The sequence below is a fragment of the Pristis pectinata genome, chromosome 4 (genome assembly GCF_009764475.1).
Source record: "Pristis pectinata isolate sPriPec2 chromosome 4, sPriPec2.1.pri, whole genome shotgun sequence".
NCBI lineage: Eukaryota > Metazoa > Chordata > Chondrichthyes > Rhinopristiformes > Pristidae > Pristis > Pristis pectinata.
In genome coordinates, this window is record NC_067408.1 from 4674203 (window position 1) to 4700819 (window position 26617).

At 48.2% G+C, this 26617-nt stretch overlaps 1 protein-coding gene across 2 annotated transcripts in view; it reads right to left on the bottom strand.

Moving 5' to 3' along the window:
• The window catches only part of apbb3 (amyloid beta (A4) precursor protein-binding, family B, member 3), a 57410-nt gene that overhangs the window by 21386 nt on the left and 9407 nt on the right, over positions 1-26617 (bottom strand). For both annotated transcript variants that reach the window (XM_052013815.1, XM_052013814.1), the window contains exons 2-6: positions 17569-17768; positions 15177-15268; positions 10539-10596; positions 9395-9541; positions 6180-6307 (exon numbers count right to left, since the gene is read on the bottom strand). In XM_052013815.1, coding sequence (XP_051869775.1) covers positions 6180-6307; positions 9395-9541; positions 10539-10596; positions 15177-15268; positions 17569-17768 — 625 coding nt within the window. The remainder of the gene's footprint in view (positions 1-6179; positions 6308-9394; positions 9542-10538; positions 10597-15176; positions 15269-17568; positions 17769-26617) is intronic.

Sequence of the window (26617 nt, forward strand, 5' to 3'; positions counted from 1 at the left end):
TCTCCCCCCTCCCATCAGGCAGAAGATACAAAAGCCTGAAAGCACGTACCACCAAGCTCAAGGACAGCTTCTATCCTGCTGTTATAAGACTATTGAACGGTTCCCTAGTATGATGTGAACTCTTGACCTCACAATCTACCTCATTATGACTTTGCACCTTATTGTCTGCCTGCACTGCACTTTCTCTGTAACTGTGACACTTTATTCTGCATTCTGTTATTGTTTTCCCTTGTACTACCTCAATGCACTGTGTAATGAAATGATCTGTATGGATGGCATGCAAAACAAGTTTTTCACTGTACCTCGGTACATGTGACAATAATAAACCAAGTTAACGCCCTTTCAGGAAATTTTCCATCCTTTTCCAGTCCAGACCCAGCAAATGGAAAGAATTCAAACTCTGACTAACTTCTACAGATGTACAGTGGAAAGCAGTCTGACTGGTTGCATCACAGCCTGGTATGGAAACTCCAATGCACAGGAATGCAAGAGGCTACAGAGAGTGGTGGACTCAGCCAGTTCCACCACGGGTACAGCTCTCCCCACCATTGAGGACATCTACAAGAGGCAATGTCTCAGAAAGGTGACAGCCATCATCAGGGACCCCCACCACTGGGCCGTGCCCTCGTCTCGATGCTGCCATCGGGCAGGAGGTACAGGAGCCTGAAGACCCCACACCTCAAGGTTCAACAACAGCTTCTTCCCCACTGCCGTCAGGTTCTGGAACCCACATGAAAAACCCCAACACTACCTCGGATTTTTCCTCTCTCTCTCTCAATCCTGCACTTGTGTCATCGTTTATTTTGTTGTTCAGTGTGCACACATATGTACAATTTAAATTTATGTTAACGTGTTTGTCCTCATCTTGCAATGTACTGTGCTGCTGCTGCAAAAAGTGGACTTTCATGGCATTTATACCCTGGGTATGTATGTCTGACAACAATGAAGTCACTCATCGACAATTCAGGATGGGCGATAAATGCTAACCTTTCCACAACAGTCACACCCACCAAAAAAACTATGTGTGCCCATTAAATTCAAAGCAGAGAGTTAGAGCCTGCAACCAACGATGCAAGTATGCTTCTAACAACAGGAGAGTTAAAGAAATATTGATTAAACCAGCCAAACATAGCGCCACTTGACCCATCCAGTACAGCTGCCACAGGCTGCAAATGGTTAGACACTTTAAAACAAGCTTCACTTTATTCTCCCCCTCTCTTAACCCAACTATTACATTTCTTAATTTGCCCAAATTCCTTCCCCATTACTTCTGGGATTTTCTTTCTTCAAATTCCATTTGAAGGTGTTGGCTCCATTGCTGACCGGAATCTCAACCAATCCCATTCCAACACGAGGAGTTTATCAGTCAATAGATGACAAGAATCATGTGGCAGTGTGACGAGCAACATTTTAATTCAAAGCCAGACAAAGGAAATAGAAATTTGAAAATTCTACCTGTCCCTGTCTCCATGGCAGCAGGGAGAAAATCAAATGATTAAATGAATAAAGTCCATTGAGCATTCCGTATGTATGCCAGTGCTAACGGAAAATAATATATTCAGTTCTCCGCAAGTAAACATTCGCTGGTAAAAATTCCAACAGTTTATAGACCAGCCACGTAATGTTGGTGGAAGATCCCAGAGGCCCCAATCTCAAGTCCTGCCGGTGTCTCAGAACCCCAGTACACCCCCCCAATCCCAAGGTCTGCTGGTGTCCCAGAGAGGAGGAGACACAAGAGGCTGCAGATGCTGGAATCTTTCCTCTCTCCTCCTGATCTACCCAATTCCTCCTACGTCCACCTGATGACTCTCACTAACTTTTACAGTTGCACCACTGTAGCCGGAGGCATCACGGCTTGGTACGGCACCCGCTCTGCCCCAGACCGCAAGAAACTGCGGAGAGTTGTGAACGCAGCCCAGTCCCACACGCAAACCAGCCTCCCCTCCATTGACTCTGTCTATACTTCCCTTGGGAAAGCAACCAATATAATCAAGGACCCCTCCCACCCCGGACATTCTCTCTTCTCCCCCCTCCCATTGGACAGAAGATACAAAAACAAGAACATGTACCACCAGGGGTTAAAGGACAGCTTCTATCCCGCTGTTATCAGACTCTTGAATACGCCAAAGATAAACTCTTGATCTCCCAATCTACCTCGTCGTGGCCCTTGCACCTTATTGTCTGCCTGCACTGCACTTTCTCTGTAACTGTGACACTATGTTCTGCATTTTTTCCTCGACGTACTGATGTATGGAATGATCTGTGTCTCAGTACATGCGACAGTAATAAACCAATTAACCCCACCACCCTGTTCCTTCCCCCCCCCCCACCCACTCCGTCTGTCCACCACCCACACACCCCTCCCACTGGGTCCCCTCCCCCCCACTGTCCCCATCTGCCCTCCCCACCTCCCTTATTTGGTTCCAGGCTCCACCTTCCCCTCCCACCAGATCCCACCATCTGCAGCCCTCTGTCACCTCCACCTATCACCCCCCAGCCTCTGTCACTGTCCCCACCCTCCCCTCCCCCATCTGCCGATCCCCCCCCTCCTCACCTGGACCCACCCATCACCTGCCAGCTCTAGCCCCAACCCTCCCCCTCACCTCTTTACACCGGCTCTCTCCCCTCTTATTTTTAAGTCCAGATGAAGGGTCTCAACCCGAAACCTAGACCGTCCATTTCCCTCCACAGATGCTGCCTGACCCGCTGTGTTCCTCCAGCATCTTGTTTGTGGCTCTAGTGACTCAGAGACCCCACTTGAGCCCTGCTGGTGTCCAGGACCCACCTCTCAGGCTCTGCTGGTGTCCCAGACACTGGAGCCCCGCTGGTGAGACATTGCGAAGTGTTGATGGAACTGACTGTCCTTGGATACAAGTCACTGAAGGTGCAACAGGTAGTTAAGGAGGGGAAATGGTGTCACCAGAGACTGCAGATGCTGGGATCTAGAGCATTAAACAATCTGATGGAGGAACTCAGCAGGTCCAGCAGCATCTGTGGGGGGAAGGGGGGGGGAGGAATTGTTTCAATGAAACGTTGACATTGACAATTCCTTTCCTCCCATAGATGCTGCTCGACCTGCTGAGTTCCTTCAGCAGATTGTTTGTCGCAAGGGAAATGACGTGCTGACTTTTACTGAGAGAAGATTTGAGTACAGACATCTCACTGCACTTGCATGGGACCTTGGTGAGGCCACATCAACAGCATTGTGTTCGGTTTTAGTCTCCATACCTTGAAGGATTTACTGCAAGTGCAAGTTCACAAGAGCGGTTCCTGAATCTGTTGTGCAAGGAGATTCCGTGGACTAGCGTTAATCTAATCTCCGGAGCTAGAAGAATCATAGGTGATCCCATTGAAACTTACAAAATTCTTGAGGAACTTAACATGTTGGATACAGGGAGGAAGTTTCTCCCAGCTGAGGAGTCTGGGATCAGGGGGCACAGTCTCAGAATAAGGAGTGGGCTTTTTAGGACTGAGAAAAGGAGAAAAGTCTTCACCCGGAGCTTGGCGAATCTTCGGAAATCTCCAACCCTGAAGGCTGTGGAATCTCTTGTCATTCAAGAAAGACAGGTCCATAGATTTAAGAGAATCAAGGGATATGGGGGCTATGCTGGAACATGGCACTGATAGAAGATCTTGGTGAGTAGGCAGAGCAGGCTTGGAGAGCGAGGTACCTGCTCCTGCTCACTGGTCTTATGGAAGCTTCATTACTGGATTAATCCACATGGACAGTCATCGGGGATTGCCTACTTCAGTGAGACTTGCCGCAGTCCAAAGCAAGAGGAGCTGGGGTCAAGGATTTATACAATCACGACAAGCTGTGCTTTTCTATGTTCTGTAAGTTGAATACAAAGCAGTGCTGTATAGTGGATACAGCTCAGTCCATCACAGCCACAGTCCTCCCCACCACTGTCAGCACAGCACGGTAGTGTAGCGGTTAGTGTAACGCTATTATAGCACCAGCGACCCGGGTTCAATTCTGGCCGCTGTCTGTAAGGAGTTTGTACGTTCTCCCCGTGTCTGCGTAGGTCTCCTCCGGGTGCTCCGGTTTCCTCCCACATTCCAAAGGCGTACGGGTTAGGAAGTTGTGGGCATGCTATGTTGGTGCTGGAAGCGTAGCGACACTTGCGGGCTGCCCCCAGAACACCCTATGCAAAAGGTGCATTTCACTGTGTGTTTCGATGTACATGTGACTAATAAAGAAATCTTATCTACAGGAGGTGCTGCCTCAAGAAGGCGCTGCCTCAAGAAGGCGGCATCTATCATCAAGGATCCCCACCATCCGGGCCATGCCATCTTCTCGCAGCTGCCATCGGGCAGGAGGTACAGAAGCCTGAAGTTCCACACCACCAGGTTCAGGAACAGCTACTTCCCTACAACCACCTGCACACTTCTTGAACCGACCTGCACACCCCTAACCCTACCTCAGCAATGGAACACTACAGACCACCTCTTGTCTCTGATTGTGTCATTTTTATTTGCACTAAGGTCATGCTTTTGCAGTCTTTTTTTCCTCTTCCTGTCTTGTACAATGTATAATTTATGCTGTGTGTGTTGTCTGTACCTTCGTGCCTGTGATGCTGCTGCAAGCAAGTTTTTCGTTGTACCTGTACCTCACTGCACTTGTGCACAGGACAATAAACTCGACTTGACTTGAATCCTCTCAAAGCGAGCAGCTCAATAATTACTTCAAACCTTGACCCGCGTCCTCTAACTCACCCTCCAGCCTTTGTCCCTCCAATGATCTAACTTTGTTCAAACCCCTTTCTCAGGGGTCTCTGACCAATCCCAACTCGTTGGCGTGCCGCTGTGCGACAATGTTCCCTCCGATATCTGATCCCTGTACTTCACTCCTAGCTTGGGATCTGTCCCCTCTCCCTTCAGGTTCTGCTTCACTGAACCTTGTGGCATTTTGCAGACAGAACCAAAATTCCCCCTTAAGCTTCCAGCGAAGGAGCTGTTACCCAGAGCAAGAGGGTACTGAAGAGGTGCCAATGAACTAGCACAAGATAAACCACTGGAGGAACTCAGCAGGTCAAGCAGCATCTGAGGAGTGGAGTCCTGATGCAGGGTCTTGACCTGAAACATCAACTGTCCCTTTCCATCCACAGATGCTGCCCGACCCTCCAGCAGTTTGTTTTTTGTTCCAGATTCCAGCATCCGCAGTCTCTTGTGTCTCCAATGAGCTTCAGCTCTTCCCCACCAACTGCAACTTGTATCTGTTGGCTGTGGCTCAGTCGATAGCAAGCTGACCTCCAAGTCAGAAGATTGAGAGTCCAAATCCCACTCTAGAGGCATGACAGTAAAAAAAAATGCCAGGCAATACCCCAGTACAGAACACAGGAAGAGCTGCACTCTGGGAGGTGCGATTGAACAGGAGGTCATAATTTACTTGCCCAGATGAATGCAACAGATTCACAATCTCATTGGATCTATTATAACCAGCAAACACCAAAAGCCTATAAAACAAAGGGGAAGGACAAGCTGGGAATCAGAGCCACTAATTTGTGTAGAGCAACATGCAAGATGCCGGAGGAACTCAGCGGGTCGGGCGGCATCCGTGGAGGGAAATGGACAGTCGATGTTTCAGGTCGAGACCCTTCATCTGGACTGGAGAGAGGGGAGAGAGTCAGCGTACAAGGGTAGAGGGTTAGGGTGGAGCAGGAGGTAGCTGGATCCAAGTGAGAGGGGTGGTTTATGTGGCTTGGAACTTGGCACAGCAGGGAGGTAGCAGTTACTCGAAGCTCGAAGGATTCCACTTCATTCTGTACACTCATCAAATCCTCAAACCTCCTCTCGATAAAGCTCCACCTTGGCAGGGGAGTCCATTGGCATTTCCAGCAGATTGCCCATTAACCTCTGGAAGAACAGCCTTGTCTCCATCAATCCTGCCCACAGTTATTCTCCGTGGGAGACCAGGGCCATTCACTAGCTAAACAGGGCCACAGGGTCCAATGGTTCATTCAGAGCTTGGGTTCTCTGTTCTATTGAAGGGTGGGGTTAAATTTTTTTTTTGAGGTATTTGATTGACCCAAATTTATCTGAAAGTACAGCAAAGGGCCACACAAACCAAGGCACAACTGCGAGGGAGGGAATGGGACAATTCTGTCATTACAGAAATACTTCAATCGAGGGTATCGCTTTGCTTAAGACAGCAGAGAGAGTAAGCACCTTAGACTCACCTGCCACGGTTACAACCGACGCCCCATACGCGAATGTTGATGATTGGTTGAGAATGGATCAGACTGTGGTCAACAGGATCCACCAAGCTCAGAGTGTCCTTCCTGAGGACCAGCACCATGTCCTGACCCTGATGGGAGAAAGGCAGAGAGTTCAATGATCCATAAACGTCCCACCAAACCAAAAGAACCTCACACAGATACTGTACTCTGCTATGGAGCCCAGAACAGGGAGTACACCCAGTGCCAATTCAAACCAAGTGCTGTTCTCAGAGACCAGAACCACACACTGTACACGCAGTGTAATATGGAAATTCGAAACAAGTACTGTTCCCTGTGTAATGTGGAGATCAGAAAGTGGTCCCTGAGTACACGGTTCCCTGTATTGCAAATTTCTCTAGATGTTCGGAGAGCATTCTGACTGGTTGCATCACCGCCTGATATGGAGGCTCCAATGCACAGGATTGCAAGAGCCTGCAGGGGGTTGTAGACTCAGCCAGCTCCCCACCATCGAGGACATCTTCAAAAGGTGGTGCCTCAAGAACGAGGCATCCATCACTGAGGACCCTCACCATCCGGGATATGCCCTCTTCTCATTACTACCATCGGGGAGGAGGTTACAGGAGCCTGAAGACCCACACTCAATTTAGGAACAGCTTCTTCCCCTCCGCCATCAGAATTCTGAACGGTCCATGAACACTACCTCCTTATTCTTTTTTTTGCACTATTTATTTATTTTGTAATTTATAGTAATTTTATTTCTTTGCACTGTACTGCTGCCGCAAAACAACACATTTCACAACATTGGTGATAATAAACCTGTTTCTGAAAGTGGCGTCACAGGTAGACGGTGGTGAAGAAAGCTTTTGGTACACTGGCCTTCATCAGTCATGGCATCAGGTATAGGAAGTTTTAGTTATTTTGTGTACAAGATATTAGTGAGTCCGCGTTTGTTCAGTTTTGGTCACCCTGCCGTAGGAAAGATGCCACTGAGCTGGAAAGCGTGCAGAGGAGATTTACGAGGATATTGCTGGTACTCGAGGGACTGAGTTATGGAGAGACGTTGGGCAGGTTGGGACTTTTTGTCCCCCCCATTGGAGCGTTGGAGAATGAGGGGTGATCCATAAAATCATGAGGGGCGATCCATAAAATCATGAGGGGCATAGATAGGGTGAATGCACACAGTCTTTTTCCCAGGTTTGGGAAATCAAGAACTAGAGGGAAAAGGTTTAAGGTGAAAGATTTAATAGGAACCTGAGGGGGAAATGTTTCACCCAGAGAGTGATCAGTATACAGAACAAGCTGCCAGAGGAAGTGGTTGAGGGCAGGTACACAGCAGTTAGTGTAACGCTTTACAGCGCCAGCAACCCGGGTTCAATTCTGATCGCTGTCTGTAAGGAGTTTGTACATCCTCCCCGTGTCTGCGTGGGTTTCCCCCAGCAGCTCTGGTTTCCTCCCAGATTCCAAAGACGTACAGCTTATGAAGTTGTGGGCGTGCTATGTTGGCGCCAGAAGCGTGGCGACACTTGTGGGCTGCCCCCAGAACACTCTACGCAAAAGATGCATTTCACTGTGTGTTTCGATGTGCATGTGACTAACAAAGAAATCTTATGAACAACATTTAAAAGGCACTTGGACAGGTCCATGGATAGGAAAGGTTTAGAGGGATATGGGCTAAACGCGGGCAAATGGGACTAGCTTAGGTGGGAATCTTGGTCAGCATGGACCAGTTGGGCCGAAGGGCCTGTTTTTGTGCTGTATGTCTATATATACAATGCACATCGCATGTTTGTTGGGGATTCTGCACCTATTACACAATATGGCATGTTCAAAATTGATTGGCAGAAATATATTCAACTATTATTGCCTTCAAAGTGGTCTGAGCAAGCCGCTTAGTTCAAGTAATAATAGTGGCAGTGGCTTACTACTGCTTCTTTTATCTTAGCTGTTGGCCTGTCAGGAAATGAATAGAACATTACAGCACAGTACAGGCCCTTCGGCCCACAATGTTGTGCCGACATTTTATCCTGCTCTAACATCTATCTAACCCTTCCCTCCCACATAGCCCTCCATTTTTCTATCATTCATTTGGCTATCTAAGAGTCTCTTAAATGTCCCTAATATATCTGCCCCCACAACCTCTGCCGGCAGTGCGTTCCACGCACCCACCACTCTGTGTAAAAAAACTTACCCCTGACATCCCCCTTATACCTTCCTCCAATCACCTTAAAATTATGCCCCCTCGTGTTAGCCATTGTCACCCTGGGAAAAAGTCTCTGACTGTCCACTCGATCTATGCCTCTTATCATCTTGTACACTTCTATCAAGTCACCTCTCATCCTCCTCCTCTCCAAAGAGAAAAGCCCTAGCTCACTCAACCTATCTTCGTAAGACACGCTCTCCAATCCAGGCAGCATCCCGGTAAATCTCCTCTGCACCCTCTCTAAAGTTTCCACATCCTTTCTAATAATGAGACGACCAGAACGGAACACAGTACTCAATACACAAAAGAGGACGATTTTCCCAACATTTCCAAGTTGGGAAATACAGAAAGCCCCTAAAGCTGGAGGGATTTGAGTGTAAACATCGGGAAGTCACGTCGCAGCTGCTTGACACTTTGGTTAGACCACATTTGGAGCATTATGTGTAGTTTGATTGCTGCAATAACAGCAGGGTTGTGGAGACTTTGAACAGTGTGCAGACGAGGTTCACCAAGATGTTGCCTGAATTAGAGAGTACTATCTATTGGGAGAAGTTAGACAAACTTGGATCATTTTCACTGGAGCGTCAGAGGCTGAGAGGAGTTTATAAAATTACAAGAGGCATAGATAGGGTATACAGATTTTTTTTACCCCAAATTTCAATGTCAAGTACTAGAGGGCAAAGATTAAGATGAGAGGGGGAAAGTTTAAAGGTGGTTTACAAGGCAAGTTTTTTTTAAATTATACACAGAGCGCAGTGGGGGAACGGGCTGCCAGGGGTGGTGAAAGTAGATACGATAGTGGTGTCTAAGAGGCATTTAGACAGGCGCATGAACAGGCAGGGCATGGAGGGATATGGACCATGTGCAGGCAGATTGGATTAGTTTGGACTGGCGTTATGGCTGGCACAAGATAAGGTGGGCCGAAGGGCCTGTTCCTGTGCTGAACTGTTCCATGTTCTATGACAAGAGTTTACACTAAATCCAATCCCTCCAGAAGTGTCCTGGACTAAAGCACCTCTCCCCAGGCCGATCCTGCCTGCCTTCCTTCGGATTTACTGTAGGACAGCTGTTGGATGCAGTTGTTAACGGCGATGCTGCTTTTCCCCGGAGTCAGATCCTCTTCCGGAATCTCCACCCAGCCCAGCGACCGTACGGCAAAGCACTGGAAGCAACCAGAAGGAAGAGCAGTCATGTTAGACACAAGATCGGGTTTGGACACAGCCACGGAGCTTGGCCCAAGCAAGGCAGAGAGGTTTACACACAGCAGTAAAGACGGAGGGAGCAAGGAGGTCTCTGGAGGTTCTCACAATCCATCTGAAGGACTGAGTGGTTCAATAGTACAGTGGTTGCTCAATGGTTAAGTTACCAGGCTAGGCAATGTGTTGGTGAGGCCACATTTAGAATACTGCGTTCAGTTTTGGTCACCTGCTATAAGATGCCATTAAGCTGGAAAGAGTAACCCTAAAGATTTACAAGGACGTTGCCAGGACTCGAGGGACTGAGTTATAGGGAGAGGTTAAGCAGGCTAAGACTTTTATTCCTTGGAGCATAGGAGACTGAGGGGTGACTTTATAGAGGTGTATATAAAATTATGAGGGACATGGATAGGGTGAAGGCACACAGTCTTATTCCCAGGGTTGGGGAATCAAGAAGTAGAGGGCACAGGTTTAAGCTGAGAGGGGAGAGATTTAAAAGGGACCCAAGAGGCAATTTTTTCACCCAGAGGGTGCTGGGTATATGGAACAAGCTGCCAGAGGAAGTGTTTGAGGCAGGTACAATAACAACATTTAGAAGGTACTTGGACAAGTACATGGATTGGAAAGGTCAAGGGATATGGGCAGGCACGGTAGTGTAGCGGTTAGTACAACACTATTACAGCACCAGCGACCTGGGTTCAATTCCCGCCACTGTCCATAAAGAGTTCATACGTTCTCCCCATGTCCGCGTGGGTTTCCTCCGGGTGCTCCGGTTTCCTCCCACATTCCAAAGACGTACGGGTTAGGAAGTTGTGGGCGTGCTACGTTGGCGCCGGAAGCGTGGCAACACTTGCGGGCTGCCCCCAGAACACTCTACACAGAAGATCCATCTCACTGTGTGTTTCGATGTACATGTGACTAATAAAGATATCTTATCGTATCCCAGACAGAAGTTGACTGTACCTTTGACTCTGGATTCTTCTGGCGCTCGAAGCTGCTGTCTTGCCAAGGTACCTCATCCCTGTAAAACAGAACAGCATCTCCCAAATGAGAACTCAGCGTCAAAGTCTATGGACCCCTCTCCTCTTATCACCATCACAAGACACTTTACAGACAATAAGCAGTTTATTTTTGAGCTGGAGGGTGGGAGCTAGTCATTGATATAATGGAGGAGTTGAGACAATATAAAATATTGGACAGAGGTGTCTCAAACTTTTTCTGTGCTTTTTAAAATAAATTTTAAACTTAATCCTTTAACTGCATTATTTTGGATTGTTGGAGAAAAAGATAAAACTTTGGAGGCTTCTGATCTACATATTCTGGCTTTTATTTCTCTTATAGCCAGGAGGGCTGTGTTACTTAAATGGAGGAAGTTCTCCTCCTCCTCCTCATGCTCAATGGTTACGGGATGTTATGTCATACCTGAATCTAGAGAAGATCCGCTGTTCAATTCTTGAATCTGACTTAGACTTTCAAACCCTGTGGGGACCTCTTTTGAATTATTTTCAAAACCTTTGATTTGGTGACCAAAGTACAGATATTGGCTGATATCATTATGTCTCAAGGGTCTTTCCTCGTCTTTTACCAAACAGCTTTGGTTTCTGGTGGTGGGTGTAGATTTTTTTATATAATAAAATTATCCCAAGTTTTTCTTTATTAACTATTACATGTGATTATTAATTTACAGTATTGTGATCTCAAGTATGATTTAACACAATGTATTCTAGTATTTTTATCCTCTTTTTGACGCACGTACTATGTATTTTTTTTGTGAAATTAATAAAAATATTGTAAGAAGAAAGAAAGAGAATTTTCACAGTAGGCTACATAAGCAGATCAGAAGACCATTCCGCCAGAGGAACTCAGCAGATCGAGCAGCACTTGAGGGGAATGGAACTGTCGATGTTTTGAGTCGAAACCCTGCACCAGGACACAAACGTCGACAACTCCTTTCCCCTCCACGGATGCTGCCTGACCTGCTGAGTTCCTCCAGCAGTTTGTTCTTTGCTCCAGACTCCAGCATCCGCAGTCTCTCGCGTGCCTGCATAAACAGATCCTTTGCCTTTCTGTGGAGGGATGAGAAAGGCTCAGGAGAGGACATCTCCCCCGCTGTGGGACCGCTCACATTAGCCTCGGTTTAAGTCTCATCCAGAAGCCAGTACTGCCTTCCCTCCTCAACACCCTCTCCCTCTCTCGCAGCACCTTCCCAGGCAACGGCAGGAGATACAATACATCAGGGACATTTAAGACTCTTAGATAGACACATGAATGATAGAAACACAGAGGGCTATGTGGGAAGGAAGGGTTAGATAGATCTTAGAGCAGGATAAAATATCAGCACAACACTGTGCTGTGGTGTTCTATGTTCTATGTTCTACGTTCTAACACGTCTTCCCTTCCCACAAACAGCCCTTCCAGGTGAAGCAGCAATTCACGTGTACCTCTTGTAGCGCTTAGCGTAACGATTTGCAGCGCCAACGACCCGGGTTCAATTCCGGCCACTGTCTGTAAGGACTTTGTACGTTCTCCCCATGTCTATGTGGGTTTCCTCCGGGTGCTCCGGTTTCCTCCCACATTCCAAAGACGTACGGGTTAGGAAGTTGTGGGCATGCTATGTTGGCGCCGGAAGCGTGGCGACACTTGCGGGCTGCCCCCAGAACACTCGACGCAAAAGGTGCATTTCACTGTGTGTTTCGATGTACGTGTGACTGATAAGGAAATCTTTATCCTGCACTGCTCTCAGTGTGGTCACCGGCAAGACCAAACACAGACTGGGTGAACGCTTTGTGGAACGGTCTTCAGTGGGAGCCGCCTCCCAGTCACCTTTCCCGTTAATTCTCTGTCTCACTCTGGCCGTCTTTGACCTCTTCTGTTGTTCAGTAAAGCCAAGCATAGCTCCAAGAACAGCACCTTCAACTGGGCAGGTAAAGCACTCAGGATTCCATGAATACAACGACCTCAGATAACTGGATTTCAAGCATTCCCAGAACTTTATTTCAGCAAGGTCAGATAATGATTTCACTTGCCGCACCACATGCTTTAAAGAGCGTTTGAGCTTTGGGATGTTCAGCCGCACACTGTAAGGAGACCCTCAGGAGTGAGGGAGTCCAGCAGCAGAGGGGAGAAGATCCATTCCAAAACCAAGGCCAAAACTCCGAACTTAAACCTCTCCCCCCCCCCCTCACGGTTACAGGGCAGTGGAAGTCACATCCAGGGAAAATGGCAGTAAGTCCAACAGCAGTGAAGTTTGGGTTGGGTGTGTGGATGGCGAAGGGAGAGGAGGGGATGGTGTGGATATTGAAACAGTGTGGGTGAACGCGGCTGGGGCCACTTGCTAGAGTGGACAGGATGTGCAATCGCAGACACGATGGGCCAAATGGCCTGTCTCCCTATTGTATGGGGACTCTGAATCGTCAGAGTCAGAGAGCATGGAAACAGGTGCTTCGGCCCAACTCATCCACGCTGACCAAGATGTCTATTAGAGCTAGTCCCATCTCCCTGCCTTTGGCTCATATCCCTCTAAACCTTTCCTATCCATGTACCTGTCCAAATGTCCTTTAAACGTTGTAATTGTACCCACCTGTACCACTCCCTCTGACAGCTCGTTCCTCACACCCACCACCCTCTGTGTGAAGAAAGTTGCCCCTCAGATCCCTTTCACATCTTTCCCCTCTCACCTCAGATCTATGCCTTCCCTACCCTGGAAAAAAAGACCAAACATCCACCTTATCGACATCCCTCATGATTTGATAAACCTCTACAAGGTCAACCCTCAGCCTCCTACACTCCAGGCGAAAAGTCCCAGCCTTATCCAACCTCTCCTTGCAACCCAAACCCTCCAGTCCCGGTAACATCCTCGTGAATCTTTTCCTCACCCTCTCCAGCTGAATGACATCCCTCCTACAGCTGGGCACCCAGAACTACACACAGTGCTTCAAGTGTGGTCTCACCAATGACTTGTACATTTGTAATGTGATGTCCCAGCTCCTGCAGTCAGTGCCCTGACCAATCAAAGCAAATATACCAAATGCTTTCTTCACCACCCTGTCCAGCTGTGTTGCCACTTTCAGGGAACTATTTACCTGCACCCCTTCTATCTGATAAATATATTAGATGGGTAATCGTACACCAATGAACAAGAGAAACCGCACAAAAATCCCTCGTTGTGTCGGGATGGGTTAAGTTCAGTCATGGGTATTAAGTTCAGGGTATTCAGTCCCGCTGGTATTGGTAACATATTCCTCACTGCCTCGGTAAAGCAGTCAACATAATCAAAGACCCCACCCACCCCAGACATTCTCTCTTCTCCCCCCTTCCATCAGGTAGAAGATACAAGAGTCTAAAAGCACGTACCACCAGGCTCAAGGACAGCTTCTATCCCACTGTTATAAGACTATTGAACGGTTCCCTAGTACGATAAGCTGGACTGTGTAGCGGTTAGCGTAACGCTATTACAGCGCCAGCAACCTGGGTTCAATTCCCGCCGCTGTCTGTAAGGAATTTGTACGCTCTCCCCTTGTCTGCGTGGGCTTCCTCCGGGTGCTCCGGTTTCCTCCCACATTCCAAAGACGTACAGGTTAGGAAGTCGTGGGCATGCTATGTTGGTGCTGGAAGTGTGGCGACACTTGTGGGCTGCCCCCAGGACACTCTATGCAAAAGGTGCATTTCACTGTGTGTTTCGATGTACACGTGTGAGATTAAGATTAAGATTAAGATATCTTTATTAGTCAATCTACTTCATCATGGCCCTTTCACCTTATTGTCTGCCTGCACTGCACTTTCTCTGTAACTGCAACACTTTATTCTGCATTGATATTGTTTTTCCCTCGTACTACCTCGATATAATGAAATGATCTGTCTGGATGGCATGCAAAACAAAGTATTTGATTGTACTTCGGTACATGTGACAATAATAAACCAATTCCCAACATCGACCGGAAAAACATACCCAATTGTTGTTCCAAATACCAGCATCTGCAGTCTCGTGCCTCCTTGAACTTACTTTGCTTTCTCTTGGATCAAGTGTCTATTGGGGATGAGGCCCTCAATCTGAGCTGGTTCACGAATTTCCTTCACTTGGAGGAAACACAGCCTAGCTTACGGACAACTCCAGACCCCAACTGACGTAGTGAGCTTTCAAACACCCCATGAAATGGCCCAGCAAACAGCTCAGATTGGGGGCTTCATTCCCAATAGACACATAATCCAAGATAAAGCAGAATAAATTCAGGGAGACACCAAGAGACCGCAGACGCTGGAATCTGGAGCAACAAACAGTCTGCTGGAGGAACTCAGAGAGTCAGGCAGCATCTGTGGGGGTGGGGGAAAGAGGAACTGTTGAGGTTTCGGGTCAACACCCTGCATCAGGGCAGGGCAAACCTGGTCTCAGCAGTGATGGCTGCGTCTGGGAATGAACAGAACCAACTGGATTGTATCACCCACCAACTCTTCCCGAATCTACATCCGGGCACTAAAGTCAACAATATTTCCAGCTGTCCGAGACGTTTGGCAGGTTTCCAGGAGACCCGCTGATTGGTTGTCCTCAAGTCTCCGAGTTCAGGTGCTGACCCAGACCCAGGGTGGGGAGGAAGGAGGCCTCACCTGAGATCGAGAGAAGAAGAAGCCGGCATGTTGGTCTCGAACTTCCCACCTCTGGCAGCACGACGAACGGCAGGAGAACCTGGAACAGCAGCCTGCGGCAGCGAACGGGGAGGAGGTCAGAGTCAGAGAGATAAACAGGCCCTTCGGCCCAAGTTGCCTACCTGAGCTAGTGCCTACCAGTTGGCCCACGTCCCACTGAACCTTTCCTATCCAAAACAAGTTTTTCACTGTACCTCGGTACAAGTGACAATAATAAACCAATACCATGTACCTGTCCAAGTGTCTATTAAATGTTGTAACCGTACCCGCCTCTACCACTTCCACTGGCAGCTCGTTCCATATACCCACCACCCTCTGTGTGAAAAAGGTCCTCTTTAAATTTTTCCCCTCTCACATTAAACCTATGCCCTCTAGTTTTAGACTCCCCTACCCTGGGGAAAGGACTGTGACCTTCCCTTCTTGGACTCGTTACCTCTCGTTGCCTTGGTGAAGGAGCCAGCATCAAAGACCCCACCCACCTGGGTCATTCTCTCTTCTCTCCTCTTCCATTGGGTAGAAGATACAGGAGCCTGAAGGCACGTACCACCAGACTTAGGGACAGCTTCTACCCCACTGTGATAAGACTATTGAACGGTTCTCTTATACGATAAGACGGACTGTGACCTCACGATCTACCTTGTTGTGACCTTGCACCTTATTGCACTGCACTTTCTCTGTAGCTGTGACACTTTACTCTGTATTGTTATTGTTTTTACCTGTACTACCTCAATGCGCTCTGTACTAACTCAATGTAACTGCACTGTGTAATGAATTGACCTGTACCATCGGTTTGCAAGACAAGTTTTTCACTGTACCTCGGTACAAGTGACAATAATAAACTAATACCAACGACCCTCATGATTTTATAAACCCCTATAAGGTCACACCTCAGACTCCTTCACTGAGGGGAAACAGTCCCAGCCTATCCAGTCTCTCCTTATAACTCAAGCCCTCCAGTCCTGGCAACAGTGGGAAAGGAGGTTAATATTTAGCAGCTTGGGACGTTACAGTGGGAGACAAGTCCGAGGTAAGTGGGGGATTATAGACCGCAAGTTACCGCAGAGAAAGGAGGTTAAGTAGCAAGTGAAAATCAACAAAGAAACTACACATGCTGCAAATCCAGAATAAAAAAAAATCAGAAACTGCTGGAGATACTCAGCGGGTCAGGATCCAAGGGCACAGTCTCAGAATAAAGGGACGTCCCTTTAGAACTGAGATGAGGAGCAATTTCTTCAGCCAGAGGGCGGTGAACCTGTGGAATTCGTTGCCACAGATGGCTGTGGAGGCCAAGACATTGGGTGTCTTTAACGCAGAGATTGATAGGTTCTGGACTGGTAAGGGGGGTTAAGTGTTATGGGGAGAATGAGGAAAAAGAAAAATCAGCCATGATTTAATGGTGCATCAGTCTGGATGGGCCGAATGGTCTAATTCTGCTCCTATATCGTGTGGTCAGGCTGCAGCTGTGGAGCTAGAAATCCAAAATACAAACAAGAAAAACAAATCCCACAGATGCGGCCTGGCCTGCTGAGTATTTCCAGCCTTTTCTGTTTTGATTGTAGGATGTTAACAGTGGGAAGTTGCAGTGTGATTTGTTGGTCACCCAATCAGGAGGCTACACTGGGAAACAGTCAGGGGGTCACAGTTAGATAAGCAGATGGTGAGAGTCAGGTAAAACACAGGAAAGGTTTCTGAAAACTCACTTTCTATAAACCAAATTACATGTCCCATCAACTCTCACCAATTTTTAATCAATGCACCGTAGAAAGCATCCTATTCGGATGCATCCCGGCTTGGTACGGCAACTGCTCTGCCCGTGGCCGCAAGAAACTGCAGAGAGTTGTGGACACAGCCCAGCACATCACAGAAACCAGCCTCCCCTCCATGGACTCTGGAAAGCATCTGCCTCGGGAAAGCAACCAACATAATCAAAGACCCCACCCACCCCTCACCCCTCCCGTCGGGCAGAAGATACAAAAGCCTGAAAGCACGTACCATCAGGCTCAAGGACAGCTTCTATCCCACTGTTATAAGACTATTGAACGGTCCCCTGGTATGATAAAATGGGAGTCTGTCTCACAATCTATCTCGTTACGGCCCTTGCACCTTATTGTCTGCCTGCACTGCACTTTCTCTGTAACTGTAACACTTTATTCTGCATTGTTATTGTTTTCCCTTGTACTACCTCAATGTACTGTGTAATGAATTGATCTGTATGGATGGCGTGCAAAACATGTGACAATAATAAACCAATTTACCACCATCGATCACCGCCACTTTCCCTCACTCACCGACCCCTCGTGCACCTTATTCCCAACCTCACGGCTGCTCCTCCAGCTGTCTGCACCCCTCTCACCTCATTCCCCAGGGCGGGCAACACAACAGGCGGAAGTTTGTCCGAGCCCAGGCCAACGTCGGAGCTGCAGGCCGGGTGCTGCCACTGGGTGGTGCCCGTTGGCACGTGCCAGTAGTACGTCCCGCTGGTGTCTCGGATGGTTCTCCAGCCCGGGGGCAGGTCAGGGTCCATCTCCAGGGTCTGGTCATTCCACAGGTTGTCTGCAAACACAACGTTCGAGGGAAAATCATTACATGGCGCGATGGGGAACCTGCTCACACCCCCCCCCCCCCCCCCCAAGGAAGTAGATCCAAAACAAAGTTTTGTCAAGAAACTTGATGGGAGATGCAAAGGGGCTGTGGGAGCTGAGCTAACTGGAGAGAGGGCGAGGGGAAGAGAGAGAGAGCATACATGATGGGCAAATGGCCTCACGTTACAAGATTCTGTCATCTACAAGACCTGGTAGAAATATTCAAGATTATGAGAGGCAATAGATAGGGAAGACAGCCAATATCTTTTTCCCCCAAGGTAGTGTCAAATACTAGAGGTCATGCATTTAGGTTTCTTATTAAAACACACAGTGGTGGGTGCCCAGAATGCGCTGCCAGGGGAGGTGGTGGAGGCAGATACGATGGAGGTGTTTAAGAGGCTGATAGACTCGAGAATGCACAGGGAATGGAGGGAGATGGATCATGTACAAGCAGAAGAGAATTTATTTAATTCAGCATCATGTTCAGCACAGGCACCGTGGGCCGAAGGGCCTGTTCCTGTGCTGTACTGTTCTATGTTCTATAAACAACTGGGGATGTTAATGGGAGGAAGGTACTTGGTGCCAGACCAATCTGGACCAGAATAATTCAGTGCAAGGATAAAGTGTTGGATGTCAGGGTCAATGAGGCCACTGCCTACTGCCCATCACTGGAAATGGGCAAAGCATCCTTTACTGGACACCATCCATCACTAAGGACCCTCACCACCCGGGACGTGCCCTCTTCTCATTACTACCATCAGGGAGGAGGTACAGGAGCCTGAAGACCCACACTCAACGATTCAGGAACAGCTTCTTCCCCTCCGCCATCAGATTTCTGAACGGTCCATGAACACTACCTTGTTATTCCTTTCTAAGCCACAAACACTACTTCATCAGGCACAGTAATGTTGCGGTTAGCATAATGCTACTGTAGCGCCAGCGACCCAGTTTCGATTCCTGCCGTTGTCTGTAAGGAGTTTGTACGTTCTCCCCATGTCTGTGTGGGTTTCCTCCGGGTGCTCCGGTTTCCTCCCACATTCCAAAGATGTACAGATTAGGAAGTTGTGGGCATGTTACGTTGGCACCGGAAGCGTGGCGACACTTGCGGGCTGCCCCCAGAACATTCCACGCAAAAGATGCATTTCACTGTGTGTTTCGATGTACATGTGACTAATAAAGATATCTTATTCCCTTTTTTTTTTGCATTATTTATTTTTGTGTTATAGTAACTTTGTCTTTGCACCACACTGCTGCCGCAAAACAATGAATTGCACACCAAACAAGTCAGTGATAATGGATTCTTTCTTCAGCATCGTTGTCCCAGTAACAGAGAGCGAGGTGGGCTCAGCTGTTAATTGTAAATCTGATTTTCATTTGTCGTGCATGAATTTAGAACATAGAACAGTACAGGCCATTTGGCCCACACGTTGTGCCAACCTATATAAACCTACTCCATGATCAATCTAACCCTTCTCTCCTACACAGCCTATAACCCTCCATTTTTCTTACATCCATGTGCCTACCTAAGAGTCTTTTAAATGTCCCTATTGTATCAGCCTCTAGCTGCACTCCCAGTAGTGAAATCCAGTTTAGTGCACATTACCTCGCTGCAGCTCTTCACTGAGCCCACACGCCCACTGCAACTACACATGGTAACTGTCTGTAACCCAGTGCAGCCTAGTGACCAGCTATTGTTCATCAGCGGCCCTTCTGGACTCCAGGTGACTTCCTTCCTCTACAGTGCTGTTGGATTTGAGGTGACCAAAGCGGGAACCGCAGACTCTTCAAACTGACCATCACTGCAGAACACCTCACACAGTGCAACCCGGCGACTGCCCACAGACAAGGGAGACTGCCCACCGTGTGGCCCAGTGAACCCTCTGCCCCGTCACTGGGTCACACTGTGCATCGACCCAATGCAGATCCTCAGACTGGGCAAAATGCCATGTCGGCCTTTTCAGATAAGATTCTTTATCAGTCACATGTACATCGAAACACACAGTGAAAGGCATCTTTTGCGTAGAGTGCTCTGGGGGCAGCCCACAAGTGTCACCACGCTTCCGGCGCCAACATAGCATGCCCACAACTTCCTAACCCGTACGTCTTTGGAATGTGGGAGGAAACCGGAGCACCCGGAGGAAACCCATGCAGGCACGGGGAGAACGCACAAACTCCTTACAGACAGCGGCCGGAATTGAACCCGGGTCGCTGGCGCTGTAAAGCGTTACGCTAACTGCTAATTAGCGCAGAATTGGCACAAGAATATGTTAATTTGAGGGGATTAACTATTGGCCGTACTACACTGGATGTACTGAGGGAAATGAGACAACGTTTTGAACACAGCAGGTGACAAGGTGATAAACTGGTGCCAACCCTTTGTATTCTCTCCCTTATCGCCGACTCTCCCCACCCACTGGACCCCCTCCCACAGCTCGCAGACACTCCCCCCCAACCACCCACTCTCCCCCCACCCACCGGACCTCCTCCCACAGCCCACGGACACTCCCCCCCACCACCCACTCTCCCCCCACCCACAGCCCGCAGACACTCCCCCCCACCACCCCCCACCCACCGGACCCCCTCCCACAGCCCATGGACACTCCCCACCACCACCCACTCTCCCCCCACCCACCGGACCCCCTCCCACAGCCCATGGACACTCTCCCCCATCACTGAGTCTCCCCCCCCACCCACTGAATCCCCTTCCACAGCCCAAGGACACTCTCCCCCATCACTGACTCTCCCCCCACACACTGAATCCCCTCCTACAACTCTTGGGCATTATGCTTGTACTAATAAAGCCCGGCACTGAGTTTGACACATCAGCTGCTCTCCTATCTACACTGCCACCTACAAACATCTCCTGCAACCCTTTCAGAACCATCTCCTTTGTTCTTTATTGCCTTTCATCCTTCCTACCAAAATGCAACACCTGGTGGTTCTCTGCATTAAACTTCACCTGCCACACGTCAGCCCATCTATATCCTGGAAACAATCTACCATCACCCATATCGCAGTTCACGATACCGCCAAGTTTTGTTTTACCTGCAGGTCTAGAAATGGTGGCCCACACCCAACTCTCGGTCATTAATATTGATCAAGATAAAAGCAATGGGCCTACCACCGATCTCTGGGGATTAACCTTCCTCCAATCCAAAGAATAATTGCCTACCACTACCCTCTGCTGTCTGTACTCGTTATATTTAAGGAAGAAATGAAGAACAACATATTGTCCTCGGTGGTGAAGATTAGGGATTCTCCATTCAGGGAGCTCAGAATTATTATCACTGACATATGACGTGAAATCTGTTGTTTTGTGGCAGCAGTACAGTGCAGAGACACAAAATCTATAAATAACAAAAATAATAAATAGTGCAAAACAAAAGGAATAACAAGGTAGTGTTCATGGACCGTTCAGAAATCTGATGGCGGAGGGGAAGAAGCTGTTCCTGAAGCATTGAGTGCGGGTCTTCAGGCTCCTGTACCTCCTCCCCGATGGTAGTAATGAGAAGAGGGCATGTCCTGGATGGTGAGGGTCCTTAGTGACGGATGCCGCCTTCTTGAGGCACCGCCTCTTGAAGATGTCCTCGATGGCGGGGAGGGTTGTGCCCGTGACGGAGCTGGCTGAGTCTACAACCTTCTGCAGCCTCTTGCGATCCTGCACATTTGAGCCTCCATACCAGCTGGTGATGCGGCCAGTCAGCTATGGAGATGAGGTCAGGTCGGTGAACAGAGTGGGGGGGGGGGGGGGTCAGGATATTCAGATGTTTGGTCAAAGGGGTGGGGTTCAGGGATTATGGGGACAAACAGGAGAATGTTAAAATCGCATCAGCCATGATCATATTGAACGGTATAGCAGGATTGAGGGGCTGAATTGCCTACTCCTGCTCATCTATTCTCCTAATGATCACACACCGGTGACCAGAAGATGTTGCAGACCGTCGGTATAACCGATGACATCAAAATACAGCAAGGTGCAGGCAATCCAACAAGAAACGGCAAGTGAAATTCCAGATTGCAGAGTGAGAGGTGATTCATTTGGCAGGAATAATTAAGAAACTACTTATTCCTTGGAAGGCAAGAGATCAGCTCTGGCAGAGGAAGAAAGTAAACTAGAAGCAGATATACCAATCACTCAGTTGTGATGGAATCATAGAACAGTACAGCACAATACAGGCCCTTCAGCCCACAATGTTGTGCTGACCTTTAAACCTCACCTAAGACTATCTAACCCCTTCCTCCCACATATCCCCCTATTTTAAATTCCTCCATATGCTTATCTAGCAATCTCTTGAATTTGACCAATGTACCTGCCTCCACCACCGCTCCAGGCAGCGCATTCCATGCCCCAACCACTCTCTGGGTAAAAAACCTCCCTCTGATATCTCCCTTGGACTTCCCACCTTAAAGCCATGCCCTCTTGTATTGAGCACTGGTGCCCTGGGAAAGAGGCGCTGGCTGTCCACTCTATCTATTCCTCTTAATATTTTGTGCACCTCTATCAAGTCACCTCTCATCCTCCTCCTCTCCAAAGAGAAAAGCCCCAGCTCTCTTAGTGTCTCCTCATAATGCATACTGTCTATACCAGGCAGCATCCTGGTAAATCTCCTCTGCACCCTTTCCAATGCTTCCACATCCTTCCTATAATGAGGCTGTGGGAACATCACGGGTACATCTCTGGTTAGACCACACTTGGAGTTCTGTGTTCAGTTCTGGTCGCCTCATTAGGTAACGGAGGATGATAAACTGTGCAAATGAACACACAAACAAAAGCCTTTCACTGTATCTCAGTACTCGTGACAATAATAAACCAATTAAAGCCCAGGAAGAGGCCATTCAGCCCATCGAGTCTATGCCAGCTGCTGATACAGCAATCCCATCGGTCCCCTTCCCCAGCACCCTACAAATTCTCTCTCCAGTTTGCTTTTCCCACCTCTGTACAGGTAGAGCTCCACAACTTTGCTACCGTTCTCTTTTCAAACAAAATTTTATATCTCCCCCCATCGCTGTCTGCCAGTGGGAACAGCATCCTTCCCTCTCCCCTGCCATGATCCTATACACCTGCATCAATGCAAGTGTGATCACCATCTGCTGACTAACACAACCTCCTCAAGGTTCACCACTGTGCAGCAACATGAGCACAAGCCCCAGCGAGAAACCTGCTCCTCATTCAATCTCCAAGCGCAGCAGTAATCCAGCTCGACAGCAGTTCTCTCTCTCTCTCGCACACAATGTCAGGGCTATAATTAGCTCCAGCCGTAGAGATCTGGAGCCAAGCAACCACTCACTGAATTAAATGGCAGCGGGTGTCGAGAGGGACCACAGAAAAGGAGATTAACTGTCTCGGTGCTCTCTCTAAGCTTTTGATCTCAGTGGCCGTGGGCAGAAATTTTAATTTATTTCATCCAATTTGCTTCACAGAAGCAGAAAAAGCTGCAAAGACACAGGTCAGGCAGCATCTACAGAGAAAGAGAGTTAGAGGTCATAGACAGTTCAGTAGCACTCGATGAGAGACTGAAGTTCAGATGGACAACTGGAGCACATCTGGATGGAATGGGCAATGAGGGTCATGAACCGGGAATCAGGGACACCAAAATCCATTGCGTTGTGGCGATGTTACTGCGTTCTGGTTGCATCGTGGTCTGGTACGACAATTCGAATGTGCAGGAACGTAAGAAGCTGCAGAGAGTAGTGGACTCAGCAAAAAACATCACGGGTACATCTCCGGTTAGACCACACCTGCAGTATTGTGTTCAGTTCTGGTCACCTTGTTATAGGAAGGATGTGGAAGCTTTATAGGGGGTGCAGAGGAGATTTACCAGGATGTTGCCTGGATTGGAGAGCACGATCTATGAGGATAGGTTGAGTGAGCTCGGGCTTTTCTCTTTGGAGAGAAGAAGGATGAGAGGTGACTTGATAGAGGTGTACAAGATGACAAGAGGCATAGATCAAGTGGACAGTCAGAGACTTTTTCTCAGGGCAACAATGGCTAACACGAGGGGACATAATTTTAAGGTGATTGGAGGAAACTATAAGGGGGATGTCAGAGTTAAGTTTTTTTTTACACAGAGTGGTGGGTGTGTGGAACGCACTGCCGGCAGAGGTGGTGGGGGCAGATACATTAGGGACATTTAAGAGACTCTTAGATAGCCAAATGAATGATAGAAAAATGGGAGGCTATGTGGGAGGGAAGGATTAGATAGATCCTAGAGCAGGATAAAATGTCAGCACAACATCGTGGGCCGAAGGGCCTGTACTGTGCTGTTATATGTTCTATGTTCTATATACATCCCTCCCCACCATCGGGAGTATCTACAGGAGGCGCTGCCTCAAGAAGGCAACATCCATCATCAAAGATCCCCACCACCCGGGCCGTGCCGTCTTCTCACAGCTACCATCGGGCGGGAGGTACAGAAGCCTGAAGTCCCACACCACCAGGTTCAGGAACAGCTACTTCCCTTCAACCATTCGGTTCTTGAACCAACCGGCACAACCCTGATCACTACCTCAGTATAGCAACACTAGGACCACTTTGCACTGCAATGGACTTTGTGCTTGTTCTAATTGCGTTCTTCCTTATATAATTTATGTTTAGTTCATGTTTTTCTTGTGAACATTGTGTATTTGATGCTCTGTGCCTGTGATGCTGCTACAAGTAAGTTTTTCATTGCACCTGTGCACACATGGACTTGTGGATATGACAATAAACTCAACTTTGACAAATTCAAACTCCACTCCTGAAGTAGAGACCTGGTGACTGTTGGATTGTTGTAGAAACCCATTTCGGGAAGGAGATTTGGACCCATGTATCACTCCTGGCCCTCAGAGGATTGGTTGACCTTTAATTACTCACTGAATTAGCCCAGCAAAACATTCAGTTCTTCAGGAATAAGCAATGAGTGCCGGCCTTGTCAGCAACAGCCACGTCCTATAATTGAATGACTCCCACTACAATGGTCAGGAGGTCCAATTGACTCCTGGAGACGCAAGAGACTGCAGACACTGGAATCTGGAGCAACGCACAAAGTACTGGAGGAACTCAGCGGGTCGGGCAGCATCTGTGGAGGGAAACGGACAGTCGACGTTTCGGGTCGAGACCCTTCATCTGGACTGAGAGAGTAGAGGGGAGAGAGCCGGTGTAAAGAGGTGAGGGGAAGGGTTGGGGCAAGAGCCGGCAGGTGATGGGTGGATCCAGGTGAGGAGGGGGGATCGGCAGATGGGAGAGGGGAGGGTGGGGACAGTGACAGAGGCTGGGAGGGGACAGGTGGAGGTGACAGAGGGCTGCAGATGGTGGGATCTGGTGGAGCCTGGAACCAAATAAGGGAGGTGGGGAGGGCAGATGGGAACAGTGGGGGGGGGGGGGGGGGGGAAGGGGGTGTTGGTGACGGACAGATGGAGGAGGAACTGGGTAGATCAGGAGGAGAGAGAAAAGGGGGATCAGTTTACTGGAAACTGGAGAATTAAATTCGATTGACTGTCACCTTGGGTTGTTCAGTTCTCTGATCAACTGGAACTCAGTGCCAGGTCACTCTGGTCACAAGTACAAATTGACAATGACCTAACAAAAGATTTTAGGTCATAGCAGCACAGTGATTAACTTACAGGACTAGTAACCACGGACCCAGCGATACAAGTTCAAATCCCACCACAGCATCTGGAATTTAAATTTAATTAAATATATTTGAAATTTTTAAAGATAGTCTCAGCAACAGTAATCATGAAACTACTGGATGGTTGTGAATGAGATGAATCCATCAGGTTAATAGTTGCCTCTTCAGCTCCAGGGTAATTAGGGATGGACAATAATTATTTGATCTCTGCATCCTCCAAGTTTAAAAGAAAATGGTGGAGCAACACACTCATACGATGGCCTCACTCGTCTCCTTCAAAACCCTGGGGTCAATTCCGTCTGGTCCTGGGAATTGTGACCTCGAGCTCAGTTTTAAATGAAAACAGAAAATGTTCAAATCACTTGGATGTCAGGCAGCATCTGTGGAGAGAGAAACAGTCAACTCTTCAGGTAGAAGTCTCTTCGTTGGAAGAGTCTTCACCCTGTAACATTAACTGTTTCTCTTTCTATTTTACTGCATTTTCTATTTTTAAAACTTGATTTCCAGCATCTGCAGTTTTTTGTTTAAAACTTTTGTCCAGATGAAAAGCCTCGACCAGAAATGTCAACTGTCTATTTCCCTCCACAGATGCTGCCTGACCCTCTGAGCATCTTGTTTGTTGCTCCAGATTCCAGCACCTTAAGTATCTTGTCTCTGTAAATGTTTGTGTCGGTTTTGATATCTGCTTTGCAGGATTTACCCTAACATCTTTGCTTTTGAATGCTACCATCTGTAAACCAAAAATCAACCAAGTCTAATAATGGTTGGGCTGGATATTCCAGACCCTGGCCGATCTCCGCCCCCAGTCACAATGAAACTGATCTTCTGCCCCTGCTTCACTTTGCTGCCCAATCCTGTAAACTCTGTGTCCGTTCCTTTCCAACTCAGCCTTGAACACTCTCGCTGACTGGACCTCCACAGCCCTCTGGGATAGAGAACTCCAAAGATTAGTCACAGGGCACAGAAGCAGGCCCTTCGGCCCAATTGGTCCATGCTGACAAAGATGCCCATCCAAGCTAGCCCCAATTGACTGTGTTTGGCCCACGTCCCTCTAAACCTTTCCTATCCATGTACCTGTCCAAATACCTTCTAAATGGTTTTACAGTACCTGCCTCTGCCACTTCCTCTGGCAGCTCATTCCAGATACAGACCACCCTCCGTGTGAAAAAGTTGCCCCCCAGTTTCCTATTAAATCTCTCCCCTTAAACCT